The sequence below is a fragment of the Bactrocera dorsalis genome, chromosome 3 (assembly GCF_023373825.1).
Source record: "Bactrocera dorsalis isolate Fly_Bdor chromosome 3, ASM2337382v1, whole genome shotgun sequence".
In the NCBI taxonomy this organism is placed as follows: Eukaryota; Metazoa; Arthropoda; class Insecta; order Diptera; family Tephritidae; genus Bactrocera; species Bactrocera dorsalis.
In genome coordinates, this window is record NC_064305.1 from 92,887,316 (window position 1) to 92,911,810 (window position 24,495).

At 35.4% G+C, this 24,495-nt stretch overlaps 5 protein-coding genes across 12 annotated transcripts in view; 1 reads left to right on the forward strand and 4 right to left on the reverse strand.

The window, feature by feature from the left end:
- Positions 1-311: 311 nt before the first annotated feature.
- On the reverse strand, positions 312-3,693 carry LOC105230652 (farnesyl pyrophosphate synthase). Its single transcript, XM_011211571.4, has 7 exons — positions 3,389-3,693; positions 2,335-2,423; positions 1,682-1,752; positions 1,478-1,618; positions 1,030-1,391; positions 741-967; positions 312-673 (listed from the first exon to the last, which is right to left on the reverse strand). The coding sequence occupies exons 1-7, from the start codon at positions 3,541-3,543 to the stop codon at positions 492-494; spliced, it is 1,227 nt and encodes a 408-aa protein (XP_011209873.2). The 5' UTR covers positions 3,544-3,693; the 3' UTR covers positions 312-491.
- Positions 3,694-4,021: 328 nt separating this feature from the next.
- Positions 4,022-6,706, reverse strand: LOC105230653 (uncharacterized membrane protein DDB_G0293934). Its single transcript, XM_011211572.4, has 3 exons — positions 6,194-6,706; positions 5,463-6,137; positions 4,022-5,260 (listed from the first exon to the last, which is right to left on the reverse strand). The coding sequence occupies exons 1-3, from the start codon at positions 6,354-6,356 to the stop codon at positions 4,599-4,601; spliced, it is 1,500 nt and encodes a 499-aa protein (XP_011209874.2). The 5' UTR covers positions 6,357-6,706; the 3' UTR covers positions 4,022-4,598.
- Positions 6,707-7,037: 331 nt separating this feature from the next.
- On the reverse strand, positions 7,038-13,984 carry LOC105230725 (uncharacterized). Its single transcript, XM_011211683.4, has 8 exons — positions 13,198-13,984; positions 12,961-13,050; positions 12,779-12,892; positions 12,332-12,702; positions 12,053-12,264; positions 10,830-11,996; positions 7,312-10,038; positions 7,038-7,248 (listed from the first exon to the last, which is right to left on the reverse strand). Exons 1-8 carry the CDS (start codon positions 13,387-13,389, stop codon positions 7,160-7,162), a joined length of 4,962 nt encoding a protein of 1,653 aa, XP_011209985.2. The 5' UTR covers positions 13,390-13,984; the 3' UTR covers positions 7,038-7,159.
- A 5,045-nt stretch (positions 13,985-19,029) lies between these two features.
- Positions 19,030-24,495, reverse strand: part of LOC105230657 (uncharacterized) — a 93,325-nt gene continuing 87,859 nt past the window's right edge. For all 7 annotated transcript variants that reach the window (XM_049453765.1, XM_049453766.1, XM_011211577.4 and 4 more), the window contains exons 19-24: positions 24,140-24,474; positions 23,998-24,065; positions 22,651-22,820; positions 22,356-22,571; positions 22,170-22,295; positions 19,030-19,411 (exon numbers count right to left, since the gene is read on the reverse strand). In XM_049453765.1, the coding sequence (XP_049309722.1) occupies positions 19,357-19,411; positions 22,170-22,295; positions 22,356-22,571; positions 22,651-22,820; positions 23,998-24,065; positions 24,140-24,474 (970 nt within the window). In that variant the 3' untranslated portion in view covers positions 19,030-19,356. The remainder of the gene's footprint in view (positions 19,412-22,169; positions 22,296-22,355; positions 22,572-22,650; positions 22,821-23,997; positions 24,066-24,139; positions 24,475-24,495) is intronic.
- On the forward strand, positions 19,420-21,217 carry LOC109579864 (uncharacterized). Of its 2 annotated transcripts, none has more exons than XR_007422422.1 (2): positions 19,420-20,809; positions 20,986-21,217. XR_007422422.1 is itself a non-coding variant. In XM_049453775.1 (2 exons), exons 1-2 carry the CDS (start codon positions 20,734-20,736, stop codon positions 21,114-21,116), a joined length of 330 nt encoding a protein of 109 aa, XP_049309732.1. In that variant the 5' UTR covers positions 20,484-20,733; the 3' UTR covers positions 21,117-21,217. The 2 variants fall into 2 exon arrangements, 1 of the variants encoding a protein (XP_049309732.1); XM_049453775.1 differs by having other exon boundaries at positions 20,484-20,932.

The window sequence follows — 24,495 nt, forward strand, 5'->3', positions numbered from 1 at the left end:
AGCAGAGCAGATAGAGGACTCGATGTTCTGCACAATGAATGACGAAACCCCCATCAGAATTATTGACCCCGGCATACCAAATACATGTACAGCACGTAATGAGTCCTCGCATGACACTAACTACCTCCTTGCATGCCAAGCTAACCCTACACATTTGACACCCCTCTCCTTATGGTGCGACCACGTCGAAACAGCACGTTTCCTGGGCCTACTGTTGGGTGATCTCGAATACAATTTAACACCCTAACGGGGGTTACAACAACACCACTGCATCCTCAACTCCCCTTTGCTTTGCTTTAAAGGTACTTCGATTTAGTTATTAACAAGTGCATTTAAGAAATTTATTTTCAGATACTTAAAATGTAAAATATAACAATAAAAAAGTTGATGAAAATAACGTCCATGACCTCTGTAAGATTTATAAATATGAAATAATTCAGCTACCTAAGTTCAGTTTTTCTGTAGGTACTTTTATTTCTTCATTGCTCCAATTAGACTTGTCGTTTATAGAATTTGTTTAATAAAGATAAAAATGCATCTTTCGGCACATCATTGGACGCTTGTTGAATTTTCATTTTAATATCGTTGTATTTTCTCTCTTCATACGCATGGTAGTGGTTGATAAGATCCAATTCTTTGTAAAGTTTTTTAACACGCGCGACTTTTTCAGCATCTGTAAAGAAAAGTGTTACATTTTTTATATATAGCAATATTAACATATTTTCTCTCTGATTACTTACCTTTTTGTCCATAGCATTCCTCCATTATCTCTTTTTGTGCGGGACTAGCTTTCTGCATACACATGACAGCCAACCAAGAAGCTTTGTTGTCCTGTATATCTGTGCCGATTTTGCCACTTATATCAGAATCACCAAAACAATCGATGAAATCGTCTTGTACTTGAAATAAATTACTCATTTCTAAGAGAATAGTTTTTGATTCCTCAAATACCGCTTTGTTCTTTACACTAAAATTAAATATTTAAAATAACTATATTGAATTGAATTTAAAATTAAAACTCAGACATACCCTGCTAAATGGAAAGCCACTGCTACCGGAAAATAGAAAGAATAGTAGCCAGTTTTTGTATCACTAATTACATTGTATTTATCTATATTAAAATCGGTTACTTTTTTATTTGCATAAATATTATCCATTGATTGTCCCGAGGTTGTAATGAAAGTTATTTTATGAAATAGTTCTAGTAAATCAACGTAGCAATCCAAATGGCGAAAATGTTTACGCAGCAGCGCGTATATTCCATTTTCAATCATCATAGCATCGTTGACAGCTATAATGCCAACATCATTCTTTTTGTGCCAGCACAATTGACCGCGACGTGTAATGCTGTCATCTACAATGTCATCAAGTATGAGGAAGAAACATTGTAACTGTGAACAAAAAAAAATTTGAAATTAACGTACTTAATATAAATTACATTTTTTAATTTCTAAAACAAAAATAAAGAAAGACAAACCATTTCAATGCACCATGCCAGATAGTGTAATAATTGAAGATTTTCTGGCGTGAGCTCTTCGGGTTTGACTAGATTTTTGTAGGTTGAAATAGCAAGAAAAGCACGACTCTTTTTCCCGCCTATTGCATTGTACTCCAAGGCCTGCAATAAATTTAAACAATTTCGTTTATACAGCAATTAATTATGAAACTCCAGAACTTTTACCTTTTCGTTCCAGCTTGCGGCCTCATCTGCTTTTAAGCTCCTTATTTCCTCGGTGAGTTCACGTACAATATCTGCAAAAAAAATATTACATACAATGTTGTTTTTAATAAAATCTAAATATGAAAGGTATCAAGGGATATCGTTTTCATCGTTCACTTATTATTATTATATATATCCTCATATTGAACCATATCTACAAAGTATGTTTATGTGAATGCCAAAAAGGAAAGGATTTGAAGAATAAAATACCTGAGCGACTCGCAAAACAGTTTCTTATATATAGATTTCGAAGACCAATCAACTATAACACAAAGCTGCTTAACCTGCCCTTATTTACAATCATTACTCAGGAAATAGATATGAGTAAAATTCCTTAACTACGAGAACAATATATTTTTCAGATATTTCAGATGAACGTACACAAAATGTGATGTGAATATGTGTGACTCCTATATTTATGAACTGAGGTTCAATAAGTTTTATCATGCAAATTGAATGCAACAAATGTATATCAAACTAAACGTTTGCATTACAATATAAAATGTATAACAATAAGTGACCTCTGTTCCGGCCCCTTTTACTGATGATGTTAAATGTGTCTATAGGCTTCAATGTACATATGGAAATTTAAAACAAATTTTCTTTGTTCCTACCTGGAAATAATGCCATGAAGTCAGGAGTCCCATCGCCTGACGCACTTACATATTTCGTATCAGGCGCATGCGTTTGAATTGAAAGCGGGCTGTAAGTAAAAATTTACACATGAATTAATTTCTAGCCTAAAGAAACAAAATCAACATTTTAAAACGAAGAAATATGTACATGCAAGTGATTAATTTTGCTCTTATATATGTATGTATGGGTGAATCATGATTTTTATACTATATCATACTTAAAAATCCGACCATGAATACTGTTACCAAATAATAAAAAAAATTAAATAAGAAATAGTCGCTTTATATGCAATCTTTCAAATGCGTTTCGGGAAGGTATATAGTAGTATGCTATCTATCTATCTATCAAATGTATCGGGAAGGTATATAGTAGTTTATAGCAAAAATCTTCGTTTGTTAGAGTAACATTCACGGCGCATTTCCCTTCTGAAAAGGATGATATGACCGAAGCGTTCCTCTGAAAAGCCCATTATGTTACTTTTTTTCATTTGTCCCTCTATACAACTTCACACAATTCGCAATGTTTTTTTGGTGTTATTATCTCTTTAACGGAAGCATCCTTTGTGCTAGATTGGTGGTTATAACGAAATTTATCACGCAAGTATTTGACCAATGAATATCCTACGAAATTGTGAAACAATTGCGCTCGCTTTTGGTATTATTTATTTACATTTCATATTTTGCTATTTTGAGAGTTAATTTCTCCGGTGATATCTGAGATTTGTGTTATGGGTTAATTTTCGTTTGCACATACAATATATCATCATGCGGCCAACAGGTCAATGAGAAGTAGCACCCACTGGTACCATAGTCTTGGGAGGCAATTCATAGTTCTTTCGCGTGGAGTAACATTTGGGCAAAACTGTTTTTAGCAAATGGTAAATTGCATTATAAACTTTGTGGCTAATGACACTATCCGTTTTAGAAGAAACATACTTTTTAACCAAGAAAATGATGGAGACATTAGTATATAAAATAATTATTTCGTTCTCAAATACTAAGAAAATTATTGGCTTACATAAAATTTACATACCGTTGGAATTTTAACAACAATTGTTGATGTGGCTTCTGCGACCGATGGAGATTGGATAGCTTTCTCGCACTGCTTGTAATTTTGTTTGCACTAAATCCTAAAATTGTACTAACATTGAATTGTAGTTGTGGGCATTTAAGTGTACGTGACAACATTTTTATTCAAGTTTAATAGGGATATCCAACCAAATTAGGAAAATATATGAGGAACAAATTCAGAACACTATTTTTCTTATCTAGTTATCACTTCCAAAATACAACTTATACTTTCGCCGAAGTAAACATAGTATACGAAATCATCTGATTTGACTAACTTGGCAGCGCCGTTCGAATTCAAAGCAGCGCCGTTGAAAGTTGTTTACAATTTATGGTGTCAACATACGCAATTGTTTTCATATTACTTTCCTCCAATACAAGAAGAGTTAGTGTAGAAACCAGCACATACACACCGCACAAATCATAAGGCTTTTAGTAAGAAAGGGATGAACGCTTACACGTACAGTTCCGTTTAGATAGTCAATTGGGCTTTAAGAACCTAATAATAACTTTGCTGGTGTGATTCAATTAACCAGTAATATAACCGATAGGTGGCTTGCACGGTTATTTGGCTAGGTTTGAATGTATAATACGTACATATAATGCAATTAATTTTATTATCTGTAATATTTACGGGTTAGGAATATACCTTTATTACTCTATTTTTCGTAATATTTTGAAGCGGTACCTATAGATCGATAGTCTATATTACATATTGATGAATTTTATAACTTACTTTCAGTAGTAGACGGTAAAAGGTTTATATACCAGTTATATAAAAATATGTACATAATTTTAAGTAATTAAATCTCACGTTAAACATTTCTTCATAGTGTTTGCACAAAATAATGAATTGTTTAAAGGTACGAGCTAGTAAGTGGTAATTATTCTAAATCAAATTTTGCAAACTGACTAGAATAAGAAAATAGATTTTATAAAATTTAAAACAATAACGCTGACAGATATTTAAGGTGGGCTCTCCGTACACAAATAAAATTTAATTTCACATATCTCTAGCAAATATATATTATATATATATATACTGGAATAATCACTAATTTTAAATTTTGTATATGGAATGAATACGCTTTCTGCTCCTCCAGTTTGGAGTTGGCAAAATGTAGTGTGATGCTAATGAGCACAAACAACTGCTGTACAATTATGTACATTATATTTCAATCATCAAAAAATAGGATTTCAAGTATACGCTTCTGAACATGTTTACGCCGTTCTTTTGTCATTTTTAATAGCTCTGTTGTCACTAATTCACCAAGTAGGTGCTCTGAACTGCGCGCGGGAACTGGATTTTGTGGTGTTTGAAACTTATTAATATGCTGGTGCTGCTGAGCCGATGTTACTGTTTGCTGTTGATGAGGCAATTGCTGATAAAGCTGAAAAAGGAAGTCAGCGTTCGCCGGGAACATTCCCTGTTGCTGACTATTATTTGAAGAATTCGGATTACGTTGCATTGCCGCTGCTGAGGAAGTTGAAGCTGAACTATCATAGTGGTTAATCTGGTTATCATTTATTATAGCCTGTGGTTGCAACATACTACTACTATTGTCATCTGATTCATCGTCCGTATCTTCAACATATTGTGCGTTTGTTGAATTGGATGTATCATGTGAACTGGGGTGTTGTTGTTGCGAATGGTTGTTGTTATGAGTCATACCAGCAACATTGGAATTTAGATGTACACGCGGCTTTTTTGTATGATAACTGCTACCTGTTGATGAGTCCAGCTCATCGTTATTGGAATCATTATATGCGTGTGTCGATATCTGATTGGAGGACGAAGACTGTGCTGCTGCCTGTTGTGCGCCATTCGTGGAGGGATCTTTAAAATAGAGAAAGTATAAGGATATATTAACATACATATGTACATATGTGGAAAATGAAAATTTAACCAAAACTACTTGTACAAGCCGGAAGAATAAATGTTTGAAGCCAGACGCATGCCATATGCAAACGCATATTGCACACCTCTCACAAAACGTGAAACTAATTTAAAACATTTAATCAATCTTAATTTTACTTACTCCCTCCACTATGATTGCCGTTTACACCGTCTAATGGAGAAGATAAAGGTGATTTCATTGACGAGGATGATGACGAAATACCAATGCCGCTGCTATTACCATTATGACCTACACCATTTCCGTTCAAATGATTTCCTTCACGAAAATGTTCATTATAATTTTGCGAGGAGTCGGCCATAGCGGCAGCTACAGCGGCTGCTTGATGATGATGCAGCTGTGTTTGTGAAATTTGTTGCAACTGTTGTGAGGCTACTGCTGCAGCAAAATCACGAAACATTTGATCAGCTTCTATTTTGACATGTCCATTTCCGTTTTCTGGTGCTGAAGAAGCTACCGTTGACGAATTCATTACATTCATAGTGTGTTGCGGATCTGATTGGTGGTAATGATGTTGAGAGGCTGCAGAGTTGCCGAAGTGACCTATATTTTTCATAGATCCATTTGATTTAGAATCCATATTGAACTCACTATAATTGGAACTGTTTACCGAGTGCGGTGATGTAAGAAAATTTGGCACATTTCTGTACGATTTTCGAGGCTGTATGTGCTGATCGAGAAATTTCATTTTTTCGAGATATGGACGAGAGAGGTGCTCATATACAGGAGGATCTCCCTGTTTTCGTTGCGAAACATACCGTTCCCGTAAATACTTCCATCGTTTCTTACATGTTTCAACTGAAGATTAACATAATTAATATTGTAAATCAAATTTTTAAAAAGGCAACTCTTACCATCTGTCCTCAACTTTATAGCAATTGTTTGCCAAGCTTCGTCTTTAGTTTCATACTTCCCCCCCACACCGCCTGGACCATTACTGCCATTAAGGTAATATTTTTGACGATTGAAAATAACACCATGTTGAGCGACTTCATCAATTAACTGTTCATCCATCATTTTCCCAATTAGTAGTTTATTTTTGTTGATGATGAGTTGACTCAATAAATAAGTTTAGACCCTATTCTCTTTGATATATAATACATGTACTTTAATTATCGCTTATTAAATTTGGTAATTAAACCGTCCACTAGTAGCAATGCAACATAATTCACTGTCAAAAAATTGTTAAAACTTATGGTGCATAACTTTTGCAAACTACAATTGGTTTGGACTTTTGTACGATCATTTTATATTTAGTATAATTAGTTAGTTATTCTGATTGTTAAGTAAAAAAAAATGAACGTGAGAAAAGCAACCGTATATAAAACTAACTTTTCAGATTGTTTGGCAATAGATGTTGACAGTAATGGCAGAGAACGTATATTTAAATATATAAATGTAAACGTATGTAAATATACGTTCTCTGGTTTTATCAATTTCTTTTGTATGTCACACCGTACAGGGTGACACAAGTGATTTAATGCTCTTATTATTTCATTACGTTCTACAAATATTTAAAGCTTATATAGGTAGCCAGTTTCTGGAAGCTGCTAATTAATCCTAAGGACCTATTGTATATTTTGAATAAAAATAATGCAGAAGGACTTCCTTAAATAAGGATTACTTATTTATATATCTTTATTTTATAAATTATTTTAGAATTTCCATAAATAATATTTATATATTATATACATACATATGTATATATTTCTTAACTTTATGCTATAACTACCAACTAACCTATATATTAATTAAGGGACTCATAAATACATTTTTCTAATTCTACTAACATATTTACAATAATGTTTTTCCGTTGGCTTCTAAACCGTTTGAATACTCATCGTTTTTTTAGACTTTGCTGGATCCCACTGAATACCGACCACATGCTGATCACCAAAAACCTTTTTGTCTAAAAAAGTAAGTTTTTTTTTTAATATGGGCTTGAAAAGATTGAGAATTAATTAAGACCTACCATATTTATGTTCATGCTGCTTAGTACAATCTTTGGGGCAATAAAGAACAGTTAAATCCAGGTTTCCGAAGACTACGACCTCAAGCTTGGGTATATCGGTAGCATGAATTGGAAATTCTGTAACTGGTTCAGAATTTGAATTAGAACCTGGAGTTTTCATTCTAAATGTCCTTTTGTAAGTTTGAGGTGTATCTTGTAGTGTATTTGTTTTTTGCACATTTCGTGTTATACGCAAATCGTTGGACTTAATATTCACGAGATTGTCTTGGAATTTTATGTCTACATGGGTTGTTCCAACTGTTGTGTTCTCGACAGTCTCTTCTGTTGTAGATGTTATTGTATTTTGTGTTGTAGTAGATTGTGAATGTTTAGTTGAGAATAATTTGAAAGAGCTTAAGGGCAAATCACTTGTATGCGTCTTACAGGTAACATTGCTTCTTATTACTGGTAATCTGGCCGATAATGGCCTGCTTGTGTCAAACTTTGAGTTAGAGAATTGCTTATTTCCTTCATTTGAGATATTATTCTGAAAGGGATCACAAATTCTTACAAGACCAGTGCTTTTTTCTAAGCTGCCCAAAGGACTTTCTGGTTCAGCGGATTCCATAATACTTCCGGCACTTTTAACGTGTTTGCTGATAAATTCTTTTGGATTTAAATGTTTCGTTTGGGCTAATGTGTCTCCAGTTGTCACACAACTCGAATTCTGACCTATTTTCAAATCTTGTGCAGGATTATCTGTACTAGGAGGTAACAAAATATCCACTAGCTTTGAAATTTGAACAGAGTTTGCGAATTTTCTATCATTTTCGATGTCGGCATCATGAATAGGTTCATAGGTTCTCGGAACTCTAACTTCGAACTTAGAACTGTAAGCGTCCATAGAATTTGTATTGCTATGGTTTAATTCTATTTCTTTTGAATATGTTCTTATTTTCAAAGGAGTTAGGGGTGGTGTGCCTAGGTCGCATGGTTCTTTAATTACTTTACCTCTCGCTAACGACAATTCTGTTGGCCGAGTTTCTACGCTTTTTGTACTGTTTTTAGCACTCTTCAGTTGCTGTGTGTCATTGAATCGAGCTTTATCGCGCACAGTTAGATTCACTTCTGTGTTGGTGGAGTCCGTTGATGATTTCAAAGAAGGTTCTATTAAATCCTTAGAGATATGGTGATGTTTACTATGTAAGTTTTCTGCTGACACTACTTTAGCCTCAGCTGTTGCTTTTGGTGTAGCTTCCGTAATTTTTCCTATTTTCATTTCCGTCGTAAAATTAGACAGATGCGCTTCTACTGAGCTATCCGTTATAAAAACTTGATTTTCACTTGAAGTAGAGTATTCATTTGAATATTCGAATTTGTTGTTAATTTTACCTCTAACCTGCCTTGCCTTCTTCAATGTCGTTGGTTCCGTTGTTGTTAATGGTTCTATTTTTTTCTTAATTGCTTTCATTGTTGTTTGTAAAGTAGAGATCTTTGACGAGCTCTCTGATTCTTTGTCTTGCTTTGTATTTGTAGAGTTTACTGTCATAGATATTTTTTTTACAGCCGAAGTTTGGAGTTCACTGATTTCAGATTTCGTTTTTGTATTTGTTGTTCCGTCATCATCACTTTTAAAAATCTCATTAATATTCTTGTTTTGTTTATTGTTTAACATTTTCTCTTTAAGTTTTGAAACTATTTGAGAATTTTTCGGCTTAGTATTATTTTGGCTCTTCCATGAACTTTCTTTGAGCATAAGTGATTTGCTGACACTTATCTGTGAGTCTACATCTTCACTATCCCCTAAGTCTGCATCTCTTTTCACTGCGGCGATATGACCAGCTTTACTACTTTCTGTGAAACTTTCCATCTCTTTAGCGGTGCTCTGGTTAGCAACTTCCAACGGTTGCATGGTGCTCATCGAGTCTTCTAGTTGATTATCAGTATTGAAGCTTGAAACAATAATAGTTGAATTTTCTATGCTTTTAGAGTTAATTTTAGGGGCTTCGGTAGTCAATTCTGTATCGGTACTATCTTCAAAAGTGATGATAGAAAATTCTTTATCGTTTGGCTTTGCGAAAATATTTTTTAAGGAGTTGTGGACTTTTGTGGGGCCTGTAATATTTTCCGTTATAGTTTCCAAGTCATCACTAAAATTTTTAGATGAATTTTTAAACAAAGGTTTTTCTACGTTAATTTCATCCAGTTTATTCGGTTCAATATTTAATTGCTGATATGTTGTGATGGATTGATTATGTAATTCAAAATTGTGTTTCGGCACATTTCTTTTAGCTGAGCGAACAGTAGTATTTAGCATTAATCTTGTTGATTGGCTCGTCGCAATGGATTCTTCATGGAGAGCAGATACTGTGCTTGAAAATGTTGCTTCAAAAGAGTCTCCATTATCTTCATAATAACTGACATCGTTAGCATCGTGTAAATCATTCATTATACATTCTGTATCTTTACTTTTTGATTTTTCTGATGTGTTTAACGTTTTATTTCTGTCGCTCAACACTCCACTTTGTACGCATTTATCTGTTGTCGAAACTTCAGTGGTTTCAAAATCCGATTCATAGTCATCGTAGAAGCCAGGGTTCTCAAATTCATTGGAGATGTATTCACTATTGACCGTTTGTTCAAAGACATTGTTTTCGTTTGACTTAATTGGCTTGATCAATAAACTTGATCTTATACTTCTAATTTCATTGTGGTTTAAGGTGTTTGTAATAGGGTCAGGTGTTGTTTCTGAAATTATTTGATTTTGTGTCAAGTTTCGATATAATGTGTTAAAGAAAGTGTAATGAATGAGTGAGTATGTGTGGAATGTTGTAAGTAAGGAAGGGCTTAGTTCAGGTGTATCCGCACATTTTATACTCTTGCAACTTGCAAAGATCAAAGACCTTAAAATTCCTTCGGGTGCTGGAATAATTTTGTATAAAAAAATGTTCATAAAGAATTAAGCTAATCAAAGTTGTTAAACTACAGTTCTACATCTATCTTCGTTTAGTGATTGGTTATGGCATTTTGTACGATTTCTTTTAATGGCGTTTTGGGGGCGTGGCTGTGGTCCGCTTACGCTCATAGTATATGAACAAGTCCTATGCTTTTTGCCAACACGTTGCAAGAGTATAAAAATCATTTTAGGTCGTCGGTAACTTTGACTTTGCAAAGTCATAGGCAGTTGTCGACGATACTATATTTCTAGAACATAGTGGTAAATGGTTATGATTTATCGTGTTTTAGAGTATCTCAATATAGATATAAATTATAGAGCATTGCATTGAAAAGGAGGTCATACATAGTTGTTTGTCATTTAGAACAAGTCTTGTAATTAGCAAAATAGCTTTATCTACCGCAGGGCTATTGAGAATGATCTGGTATCTTATAAGTATGTTAATAAATGGGTTTAGTTGAAAGGTAATAATGTTATAAAGTTTCGTATTACTGTTGTATTCTTGGGTTTGTGGCTGATGATAACTAATAATTTAAGTGAGAAATTGTAAGTTTTCTTTGTTATTTTCATCGTTCATACATACCTGAAGTGGAGGTAGAAACAGTTGGCTTAATTTTAGTCACATCAATGGATTCTACAGTGCTTAATGGAGAAGAATCATCTAGTAACGATGAAGTTGTCACAGAAAAATTTGTAGTTGTGGTCGTATTTGGAGGCATTGCAGTTATTTCTTCTTTTAGACTAGAAGTCACCGGAGGTAGAATCAGGGGATCAGTGTGCATAGAGGTTTGTATAGTTCTGGAATGGATCGTTGGTAGTTCAGTTGTTGTGGAATCTGGTGAAAATAAAGTTGTTATGGGAAGGGAAGTGTGCGGTTGCGAAGCGGAAATGGGAACTGTCCCGGTTGTAATTATTTCGACCGAAGAGGGGTGAACAGTCGGTGAACTCATATGCAGTGTATTTATTAAAGAGGTACTAGTGTGAGATTTTGTTGGTAAAAAGCGATCTTCAGCTGTAGAACTTGAAAAAGTTGTTGACGACGACGGAATTATTGAACTGGGTACTAAAGGAGTTGTAGTTATTTCAGCAGTCGATTTTAACCTGGTATTTGTTGTACTCGTAGAGAAGTCTCTAGGTAACATAGATATAGTTGTGGAAAGTGGTGTAGAATGTTTCGTTCGTGATGAGTGAAGTATTGAGGAAGCTGTTGATGAAAACGCACTTGTGGAAGAACTGGTTTGTAGTTTTGTTGGAACGAATGGAACGAAATCTATTGGTGAGCTGGATTGATCTGAAATTATGTCAGGAGAAGAGCCCAAAATAGCTGGATTTATTGAAGGAGTTGTTGGGGTGACAGCACCTACAACCACTGAATTGGTGGTCGGAACAGCTTTAGGTGCAAAGGTTTTAGCAGAAGCAACTTCGGGTGATAAAATAGGACTTTGGGAAGTATCGCCAATTGTTATGGGTGGAGAAGTTGATGAGAGGATTATTGCGTTCGAATTTCGTGTTGGCGATGAATTGGTTTGTAAAACGGATTCTGTCGATGTTACGCCCAAGACAAAAGCTGGAAATGAGGTTGGTGTGTGTGTAATTATTTCGATAGAATTTTCAGAGCTTGTATCAACCATTTGTTTAGATGGTGAAGTTGTTAATGAGGCAGAAAATTTTGTGGTTTTTGACGTGGTAGCTTGTACAGAAGAATCTGACATCGTTCTTTCGTTTGAGCTAACGCTGGCGCTGATTGTGTCTAAAGAAAATAAATGTGAATTATAAATAACACTTTGAACCAGTAACATAACGTACCCTCTTTAGAGCAAGATAGGGAATATTCCGTTGGATAATCACTATCATCCAGTGAGTCCATAGAATAATGTGCAGGATATATTACGGGAAGGTGAGGCAGTGGTGGTGGCCTGGGAAATACCAATTCAGATAGTTGTATAGAATCGCAGGCAACTTCATGTTGCGGCCGACAAGTACCCTTTGCAGGATCGAAAAACTCTAGCTCTGGACATCTGAAAGAAATACGTAAATATATGTTAAATATGCAGCTATTTGTCCGTCCCTGATTGTTTTGCATACTTGAAGCGAGTTTGCAGATAGAGCGACCCTTCTTGCTTAACACATGTATAGTAGAGAGAACAATCCGTGGGCGTACGAAAAGTGCCGTTTTGCAGACATGGTGGAAATTTGTGCTCACAGTCCTGAGGTATATGCGAACTATGGAGTGAAACTTTTGTTGGATTGCAATGAGCGCCGCATATGCACTTTTCGTTGTGCGGCGAAAAAATGGTATTTCGTGGACATGAATGTATGTGTGCTTTAAGATCTGCATCACATCTGTAGTATATCGAGCAATCTGTTGAAATGGGAAAGCGGCCGGGTTTTACACACACTGGAGAGTAGTCAGGGGTGGGATACGGAATGCACTGCGCTTTGGTAGCATCGAACGACTTTTATAAATTAGATTAAAGGTATTTGTTGTTTAAACAAAAGCAAATGAAACTATTTCATGATTTCATGATTTACCTGCAGGTTTTGACACTTTCCGAATATCACACAATCGGGCTTACAAACGTAGTAGTATTGCCGTTGATTGGGATGTGGCTTAATGCCCACAAAGTTGCTGGAACAACGCTTGTGCTGTTGGAGATTCAAAGTGAATATAGTGATGTAATGGTATTTAATAATATTATTTTCTGGACACCTACATGGTCGACCAACACTGGTACGCCTCCGCCGGGAAATGACCGCAATATACCACGCTTTTTGTCAAAAAAAGTACCAACTGGCTCATGGGGCTGTAAAGATATATCATATAAGTTTAATATTAGGTCTTCAGTCTGCTCATTCCTACATATTTCACATAAAATTGTATTAATGAAATAATACTAAAAACTTTTGAATTAATCTTAATATGCCACAATATTTAATTCTCAAAAACTCACCCAATAAGCCTGGGAATTCGGAAGACCGTAATAAAATGGGTGCACTGCCAAATTACTTTGAAAATGATGTTCAAATTGTGGAGTTGGTCTATTATTTGCACTTGGCAAAGATCGGGAAAAAGCATATCCCAAACTTGTGAATATGATATATTCTTGGAGAAACCGCTTTATTGTATAATGACTTGGATACATTTTACTAAGTATTTTTGTGGCACAAGGAAACTTGGTTACAGCAATCAGTATTCAGTTAGTTCTATTGACGCAATTACTCGCATTTAATACACTTCACTTATTCAGAATGCAATTTGTACAAGCAATAATGTGTCCTTGTATTTAAAAATCACAGCTTTCATTTCAAATGCTGGTGGCCGAATATGTGCAATGTTTTAATATTCTTAAATCTGTATTTGCACAAATTGTTTTTTTTTCAATCACTACTCTTCTAAACTGAACACACTTCACAAAGCACTTCCGTTTCCACTTTCCGCGGTGAAGGCTTTCGAACGCCGTGCTTAACTTGTCTCGTTGCTTCGTTTATTCTGGTAGACTTAAGGTATTGTCCACATTCGCACGGGCGGCAGTTTATTGCTTATTATAATTAAACACCAGTTGCAGCCTCGCCTCATGCAATGCACCCGTTCGAATGTTCTATTTACATTTGGTGTGTAGCGTTTATAAAATGCATTTGAGCTCGGCAGCGACGGCGACGGCGACGGTGATGGCGCTTGCATAACGAGCTCGAAACGTGTATGCTGCGCTTTGTTGTTGTACTTGATAGCATGGTCTGCCCTGCTCGCAGCTTGAAAGTGCAGTAATGGGCGAGCAAATGAAACCACCAGTCGACCAGCGGTCGGTCGCAATGAAGTTTTGTTTTTGTCAAATGTTTTATGTTAAAGCACTTAAGCGATGATAAGCGCGTTTCTTCTTTCAACGTCAGCAAGAAGACGTCCCAACAGCTGCTTGGCGCTTCAAGTGCGCTCCCACAAAGCCAACGAAGATAAAAGTATGTGAGTCATGCTGCCTGACACTTGAGAAAGGTGAACCATGCAAATAAATGAACATAGTGGGCAACTCTTCTTACTTTCTTCCTTTTCCTGTTCTCTTGCGCACCTTACATGATCACCACTTTATGGCACTGGTGTAGGGTGTGCGGAAACCATTTTGTCAAAATTATCTGAATTACTATTGTACATAATAAATTTCAAATTATTTTATTCATGTCCAAATATGTATGTATGTATGTATGTATATGGATGCGCTATAATTTTAAATGCTACACTTGTGTTCAACGTAGCCATTGAGTTAATCTGTTTGCTTGCATAATATCCAAATACGAATAGCAGAAACATTTCAGCTAAAGTAATAAGTCATGTCGAGTTCGGTAATTAATTGTGGCTTATTGAAAGACCTAGAGAGACTAATCTCCAAGGAGAGATATTGCTATATTTATTAACATAGCTTGGTATCACGGTAGATCAATAACCAACAAATACATGTACACTTACACGCATGCTTTTGTTTGCACCAGATATCGAAATAATGAAGTTATATAGGAAACACTTCTCCAGCCTGCTGAACAGCAGTGGAAGTGCAACATCTGGAGATGGCTACCCCCTTTCCCCAATCGATGACGATCGAACAGATGTTCAATTGTCCCACTATAATGGGGTTCAAATAGCAATTACCCGCCTGAAGAACAACAAAGCGGCATGGGTCGATGCATTACCGGCCGAGCTATTCAAATACGGCAGCGAAGAACTAACAAGGTGCATGTATCAGCTTCTTCGCAAAGCATGCCTGACGATTGGAACGTAAGTGTGCTCTGCCCAATCCACAAAAAGGGTATATAATTATCGAGCGTAATGTGTGAAAGACTGAAGCCCACAAACTGGTTGAACCTTATAAGTGTGGCTTTAAACCTAAAAAAACTACTATCGACCAAATTTTTACCATGCGCCAAGTCTTGGATACGACCCGTGAAAGGAAGATGACAACACACAACCCTCTTCGTTGATTTTAAAGCCGCTTTCAACAGTACGGAAAGAAATTTCATCTTTGCCGCTATGTATGAACTTTGTATCTCCGCAAAGCTAATACAGCTGTGTAAGCTGACGTTGAGCAACAACAAAATCCGTCAGGATAGGGAAGGACTTCTCCGAGCCGGGTTTAAAACAAAGAGTCTTCCTATCGAGTGATTTTTTCAATCTATAGCTGAAAAAATAATACGAGCTGCAGAGATAAATAGGAAAGGTACAACATTCTATAAGAGTGTGCAGGCGTATCCCGATAACGTTGGTATAATTGGAATCAACAACCCCGCCGTTAGTTCTGCTTTTGACATTGACATACTTCAGCAAATCAAGAGAATTCAGCTGCACAAACATCCCAAATAACACAAGTCTACAAATAAAAAGCGAAAAAATGCAACTGTCTTGGCTATGCGTGCATCGTTATCTTTGAAGGTTCCTAAGTTTGAATTAGAAGGTAAAAAAAAACATCACGTACAGTTTTCCAGTTACATCAAAAAAAGTCTCTTTGAAGAAATATTTGAAAAATGCCCTGTTGACTAATATACTGATAAAATTTAAAAATAAAAAAAGTTTTTACTTTATGTAAGACGTTTATTATATCGTGTAATAATTACATATAACTATTGAACCTGTTTTGTAGATTTCCTTTTTGCAAATGGCGATTTTTTCTTGTATTCTCTATTACTTTCTCTCATTATTGCAGGATCCCAGCGGCCTTGATATCTCTGTTCCATTGTTAAAATATTTTGGTGGAACCTCTCTCCCTGTTCATCACTGACGGAACCCAAATTTTGTGGAAAAAAACTCAAATGTGAATGTAAAAAATGAATTTTTAGTGACATTCTGCAACCCATTCTTTGGTAGTTTTCCAGCAACTCGTCGATTAGTTCCTCATACGTGTTAGACTTTTTGTTTCCTAAAAAATCCGTGACAGTGCTTCTAAATGATATCCAGGCTTTACGTTAAACGGGGTTTAGTTTCTCTTCAAACTGCTTGTCCTTCAGAGTTTTTCGGATTTGGGGTCCAATGAAAATTCCTTCTTTTAGTTGGCGTCACTTAATTTCGGGAAAACTTCTTTGAGGTATTTGAAAGCTTCGCTATTTTTATCTAAAGCTTTAACAAAGTTTTTCATCAATCCGAGTTTTATGTGTAAAGGGGGCAGCAAAACCTTACGAGGGTCAACTAGAGGTATATTCTTGATGTTAACTTCACCCGGCATGAAATCACCTTTTTGCGGCCAATCTTTTATTTTGTAATGTTTTTCTGTTGCTCTACTGTCCCAAAGGCACAAAAAACAGCAGTATTTAGTAAATCCCCCTTGAAGCCCAAGAAGTAGTCCTATGACTTTAAGATCACCACATATCTGCCACTTGTATGTGTTGTAGTTTGTGCAATTCAAAATCAATGACATACTTTCATAAGTTTCCTTCATATCAACAGCGTGGGAAAGTGGAATTGATGATTTAGTGTTGCCATTATGTAGCAAAACAACGCACTAAATCATTAAGTTCAGGCTGCTCGATCAAATGTGTTTTTTTCTTTTCTTCTTCATCTTCGGAAATTTGATACACAGGAGACTCTTTGCTTCTTTTACGGGATATAATATTCTCTTCTATAGCATCATCAACAGCACAACGTCCAAGTTCTGTATCTAAGTCCTGTGGCAATGGTGAAATGGGAATTGGTAAATTTTCGCCATGAGGAACGGGTCGTTTAGCTGAAGATATGTCGGGATATTGAATTTTGTGCATATTTTTTTTTGAAAATCCACATACGTTTGTCATACAAAAATAGCAATCGGTAGCTTGGTTTGTCGGCTCACACCAGATCATAGGAATAGCAAAGGGCATTGATGATCTATTTCCATTAAGCCAGTGGCTTAAGTTTGACATACAAGTCTGGCAACAAATATGAGGAGTCCAATTCCGATCTTGATTCACTATAGGAAAACCAAAATACTTGAGATATGCTAATTCAGTCACTTTAGTTATTAATCTGGCATGAGATTAAGGTGTATACAAGCCACAAACATAACAAAATGAATCAGTCGATGTATTACAACCACGTTTTCGTACTTTAGACATTTTAATCAAAAAATCTCACTTTCCACGGCTATCGCAATAAATATACAACTACCTTCAAGTTTTAAATTGATAAACAAGAAAGAATACAGATAAGACATACGAAAAATGTCATAAACACTCTCGACTAACAAATAACTCAAAGTATTTATGGATTTGGCGCATTACTACTACGTAAAAAAAATAATTTTGAAATTCTTAAAAATCTTACGTGGTACGGAATTTTTAAATATGAATTGATTATTAGTACACCTAATTTAATATAAAAACACCAATAGCAATCAGTTGCATATTGCCTGTAGACTAGAGTAATATGAGTTATAATAATAATAATAATATATAATCAGTGCAGCTATGCACGACCGTTGCACCGAAAAACTATTTCCTGCTAATTGCGAAAACAAAAACAAAAATAATATTGGTTTCCGGAAACTTTTCTTAGTGAAAAGAATGCATATTAATTGAGAAGAAAGTCAGCGGTTCGTACATCTCTTGTTATTAAATATTTATAATGTTTTAATAAAAGGCCGTTGCAGAGCTGTTGGTGAATGTACTACCGGTTAGCGTGTGCAGCCAACATGCCCAATAAAAGTTGGCTGCACACATGTAAATAACGGCGCGTGCTAGTGGCGGCTAAATGTTTTCAGTGACCAAAAAGAAAATAAAATTAAATTTAATATTTTTTAAACAATTTACTTATTTATGACCAAACAAAATTCTCTAAAATTCACGTTTCAGCTATAAGCTAAGTATGCACATACATATATGTACTATAATATTCGCTGATTATCATATAGACCATTCGTATTCGAGATTTCGTGCACTTCCATATATATGGTATAAACATTATGGATGATGGATTGTGTGAACTATTTTTGCATAAGATAATTTTTGTACTCTTGCAACATGTTGCGACAGGGTATAATAAATGTCTTCATCGAACTCAAGTACAATCCCTTATATTGTATTTATATACCTGTAATAACGTTTTCGTATTTATTCTAGTATACATACATATATACATACATATGTATGTTTGTCAGTGTTTATTTATTCATGAAGATATATTTGTGCCCCCTTCAAAGCAATCACCAGTAACTGCCAGCGTTTTTATCCAATCCTCAAAGCACTTAAAAAGGTAATTTCGTGTGATCTTGTTTCGCTCCTCAATCGTAGCGTCACGTCGTCCTTTCATGGGTCTCTTCAGTTTTAAGAACAAAAACAAGTCACCGGGGGCCAGGTCTGGGGAAACGATGGCTGTGGCACCCCTAACGTTTTGTTTTTGGCCAAATATTCGTGCACAAGCAACGACCTGTGGTGTGAACAGAAGTATGGTAAAAACCCCAAAAAATGCACATCTTCTAGACCCTCTGACAACATTCTGTGCCACCGATAAACGCTGCGGACGTACAAACCAAACTTGCTAAGAGCAAATACAATAACTCGCTAAACAAATACGTCAGAAGTATTGACATTTTTCTTCCATTTTAGGCTATATAAATCAAGCACCAATGAAAATAAAAAAATCTTTGCACAAATAGTGCCTCAAGATGTCCCATGTCGAATCTAAAAATACGCGAAGTCGGATCTTTATTCACTTCAAATAATCCCCATAAACCTAATATAACAATATAAACCTCAGTGCGTTTTATACCTCGGCTTTGATCTAGGCAAACGACCACTTCCTTCCTGGTGTTCTCCAACATATTTTGTATAAAGTATTGATTTTTATGCTCAGTTTTATTATTTTTTATTGCAGATGTTACCTACACAAAACGCATAATTTTATTTTACATAGCTTCCTTAAAATTAAGCTTTCAAAAATACACTTACAACAAAGTCTATACCATCTATAGTTTGTTACGCGAACACGCACATGTTTTTGTAAATATGTGTAATAGTTTATGTAGCATAGCGGTACGGAAGTGGAATTTTCTTATGTTTGCAATATTATACTGTATTTTACTTAATCTGCTGCATCTACAATGACTTTTGATTTCTTCTTTGTGCATTATGCTTATGTATTTTGTATGTGCTATAAGGTGGTCCTACACTGCGTGACGATTCTCAGCTTCTCCCTCTGTGGTCAGGCTGCGCAAGGATCTGGAATACATAAAATCAATTAAATATTTGAAAATAGTGAGAATTGTCAAAATAACTTATCAATTACATATTTAGAAAATTGCAATTCGGTTTACTCCTGCAAATATGTATGTAGATGCATTAGAACAACCTCTCCCAATTGCGGTCTATTGGGGCCATTTCAACATTTTCAAAAATTTCGAAGATTATTGCATGGATGTATGAATGTATGTTTTTTGCTAGTGTAAGCAGGTCTTCAGCTCTTGTACATGTTATTAATAAAAACACTTATGTATGTACGGAGGTATTTAATATATCGTCTTACTTTTCTATTCTCACCCCTTCATACATTTTATTGTGTCGATCCTTTTAAAAGAGAAACAACACTCAAAATAACCCTAATATTATATTATATAACTATAGCCGAGCCATTGATCTTGTGCTCGTTAAATGAAGTTTTGTAAATTTTTTTCCAGACTCCTGTAATCCCTGTAATTTTCAGAGAAAAATCTGTTTTCAAATAAGTTAATTCTTTTTTTGGGTTTAAAGATTTTATTTTTCTTTAAAAATTATAACTTGCTAGTGGATCCGGCCGCGCGTTGTTGTGGTATACATTTTATACCATTATTCAATACAGTGAAAGTTTTATTTACGAAAACGTTTTTGTCGGTATAAGAATCCGAGGGATTGTACTTGAGGCTTAATTTTGGATATCTTGATGTAAGTAAATTTCATTGGAAAAATAACGAATTTAAGGCTGTTTTATCAATGTCTGGTTACTGGCCTTTCTATCCAGTTAATAGAGTTGTCCGCTTCATTGTGGGACCGGCCAATGAGCGTAGTTAATGGAGATGTCCGCTTAATAGAGCGTTCATTTAATGGCTAAATTTTGCTAAAATCGGTTCAGAAGTTTAGGAGTCTGTCGCGGACAACGTGACACGTATTTTTTATATATAAAGATTATTTGTATTCTGTGCATTTATCATCTTCTCGTTATGTGGTATCATACAGCATACTCGTACATACTTACATACATATGCTTATAAAGAGATGTATTTAAAATTTTGATATATCAAACCTAACGTTTGGTTCTCAATATTCGATAAGAGAATGGAATTGAGCTTTTGCACTACGCCCCTTTATTGAAATTACTATAATAGTAACAACAATAATGAATGGCAAACCGATAAGAAATTTAAATGTCACAACTATTTAAGACGAAATCTTCTTGATTGCCTTTGAAACGTGATCAGCGCTGGAAGTTCGGGCTTTTGATAAAATAATATTCATAGACGGTGCTGAAATAATTTTTGGTGAATACTTGTTGTAGAAAATCGGTGAAAATGTATTGGTTTCGCGTGTTAGCTCAAGTTATTTTACTTTTGTTTGTGTTCGACGCGAATGCTTCACAATTTGAAGGTGCATACAAATATAAATATATGGATTATGTGTTGAGAAGAGATTTTGAACTAATACGTGACAAGAAAAGCAAGAAAAAATATATATTTTTTTTTAGTTTTCAAGTTCTAATAGTTCTTGAAAGTAAACGAGTTTAATTTATAATCGAACCATAATTATGATTGTTTTGTTTTTAGTTAATACTCTGACTTTCAAGGGCGTTTGTGAGCAGAAGGGTGGAGATTGGTGCAGCCTAAAATGCCAAATAGCAGGTGGGCGCGATGGTTATTGCAACAAAGCAAAAATCTGTAATTGTAGGCAAATGTAAGCGGAATGCTCCATGGAATTCGATATACTTATAAATGTTTGCGCATACCTTGGGCATATGTATGAAAACTATCTCTAAATAAAGACGGCATCTTTTTCTTATGAGTATTGTCTTTTTCGTTAATACGGGTTCTCAAGAATCAACTCACGATTTTGGGGAACAAAATTAAATATTCATAGTATGTTATTTTGTACTAAAACGCACGTATTATTTTCGGCATAAAGCGGAAGCTTCGAATTTTTGGGCGCAAAAATATGGCATGAATATTTTCACATTCTAAAATTATTTTACGAAAAGTTATTGCATATACATAGTATGTACTTAATTGCATGTGAGGATGTAGAATTTTTCTAATTAAAAAAAAGCTTAACTAAATACAAACGAATAATCGTTAAAATGATTAACCAGCTTATGAAATTTTTATTTTAAAATTGCTTTACTTTTGGATTTGGTACGTCAGTAAAGTAAGTAATCATTCTAAAGAGAGTGCATAGTCAATTAATATTTTCCATTCGGCGTTACCCGACCTTATCATTTCACGAAAATGTCTTGTTTTTATAAGTTATAATATCTAAATGTAATCTACATTAGTGCGGGTTGATTTATAGGGAGCCAAAACACGAAAAAATGGCGTATGCGTGAATTGATTCACGGATCATCGTGAACAACTTTGCCTACGAAACTAGGGTCTAAAACCTCATAAACATTTGTTTTTGAGTTTTTGGTATATCCGAATAATATTTAATACGTAGGCACATTTCCACAGACTATTGATCATTTGTTGGAATCGATCAGATCGCACTACTAAATTACGTATCTCCCACACAACTGATTATTCAGATTTTTTAAACTTGGCTTTAAAAATCGTTGGCTCGAAATCGGTTTTAGAGGCATAGTCTCTTAGACAAAGTTGTTCAGAATAATCCGTGGAACATTTCCGCAGTTAATTTAATGCAATTTAATAGAAAAAATCGACCCGCTTTAATGCATCTACATGTGTTTCGTGCATAACACCAACGACAAAAATAACACAAATAATTTAAGCTTACGCACCTTGAGCGTTCGAACAATGATGGATCGGTATATATTGGTTCACTGGGGTCCTCAAATTGATGATTTGTGCTTCCGTTATTACGCATTGGATTTATTACGGGCAGTTGACACATTCGAGCTAAATTCCTATTGAAAAATGACCTATGTATATGTATGTGTAATGTGTATTTTAAAAATGGAGCATACCCTGTGGCAAATGTTTTATGCAGACTGCCACCAAAGATTGACATATTCGCACGAAATGCATTAGCGGTGCGATTTGGCATTGCATTTCCGCTGCCACTACCCATTTGACCGATCTCACTGAATCGCTCGTGCGTGCGTATCGAGGACTGCCCCAGCGAATGTATGGGAGAGTGCCGATCGGCAATTCGATTCTTCGTCATCGTGCTCCAATAGCGTCTAATTCGAAATAAGCAAAAGAGTTTACGTAAAATGTACCCTTTCTGATTCACTAAGTTTTCAGTCAATTTGTACGTACCTATAAGCTAAGCCGGAGACCAAAGTGATGCTGAATAACAAAATCATAAGTAATATAATTGCTGTTATAAGGCCATGATACTCGGAGGGTGTCATGCACACGGTCTCAATCGGAGCAACCAGCTTCCGCGGGTAAGAGTCTTTTTCGATTTCCTCACGAGTCTCAAATACCTTCACCAATGGAAAGTAAGAAAAAATGCAATCAAAAATAAAAGCTTATCATTTATGTGTAAGTGTTCTCATATTGATACAATAATATTGACATTAGCAATAATGATAATAAATAAACATATATATAAATAAGTTCCCACAAGACTGCATTTTCAATGTCGCGAAAAAACAATTTAAATACTAACAAGTAAGGAAGGACTAAGTTCGGGTATAACCGAACATTTTATACTCTTGCAACTTGCAAAAATTTGGGTTCAAGAAATTCCTACAGGTAAAATGGGTGTTGGGGCATATTTTAAATGAATTATTATATTAGTGCAAAGTTTATCCCGTTATATCAATTGCTTCCTGATTTGTGTACTGAAAAGTGAAAGAATCAAAAGGAATATAAATTGTAGTATGTGAGAAATGTTTAGCTCGGAGGTGCTGTATGGTTGTATACGTTTTCGATTAATGGCGTTCTGTGGGCGTGGCAGTGGTCCGATTACGCGCATCTACAAACTCCTCCAAGTTGCATTAAGATAGCTTCATTTTTAACGTAAGCTACGGCTTGCATCGACGGACGGACAGAGAGACAGTCATCCGGATTTCAAGTCGTCTCGTCATCCTGATCACTTATATATACATATAGTACATAACCCTATATCTATCTCAATTAGTTTTAGATCATAAATACAACCGTTAGGTTTACAAAACTATTACAATCTGTAGTAACATGTTGCAAGAGCAAAAACCGTCTAAAATTCCCGTGAACACTGGACCGGAAAACTCAAAGTATATGTAATTATTTAGGACAGTAAAAGGCGTAAAGAGCTTCACTATTCGGGCAGTGCGCTTGGGTTTTTTGTCCTGTTCCCAAATAACTACGAACTAACAATACTTGATTCTAAGAACTTCGCAAAATGGTAATATCGCCAAACTGCTTTTCACTTTTGCATGCATTTTATTTTGCGACAAAATTGCAACTACACGAGACTATTTTACGCGGCATTCATGGCAAATTACCATTTTGCCACTTTACGACTATTAGATAAATGCCACATTAAATGATTACCCTTATTTTATAATACATTTATTCAAAACTGAAATTTTAATGCAACTCAGCGAAAGATAAGATCTCTTTGGCAATTTCTCGCATGCGCATATGACGACAACATTCATATTTGCCAAAACTTACCTCAATCATTTCACGCACTTGTTCTGGTTCCTCTAACTCCTGATTAGACTTGTCATCTTTTGTAATCGCTACAAACGACGCGATTTGGGTTAAAAATAACTATATAGTTTATCAATTGGTTTTTATATAAAAAGCTCCTTACTTTTGTTAAAGTCTCCAATCGTACCCAATACTTTGGTACTATTCACTTCAGAGAGTTCGTCAATTAAACGTTCAGATACAGGTTCGGTATTTGTTTCGATTTCTGCAGCATCGGTAATATTTAGTGAACGTCTGCGACGTCCGAAAGAAGGTTCCTGCCGACCAGCTGCACCTGGACAATAAGCAGGTTGGCAACCATCACGGCATGTGCGAACTGTAGCTTCAAATACCAGGAAATTTGACTCGGGTATTTTGAAGGCATTGAAACGCGCCTCCAATGTGTCCCCATCACGCAGTTTATCCAGTTCGGGAAACACATAAGGATCCACAGGGCAGCTGTAATTGGAGATAGCAAAT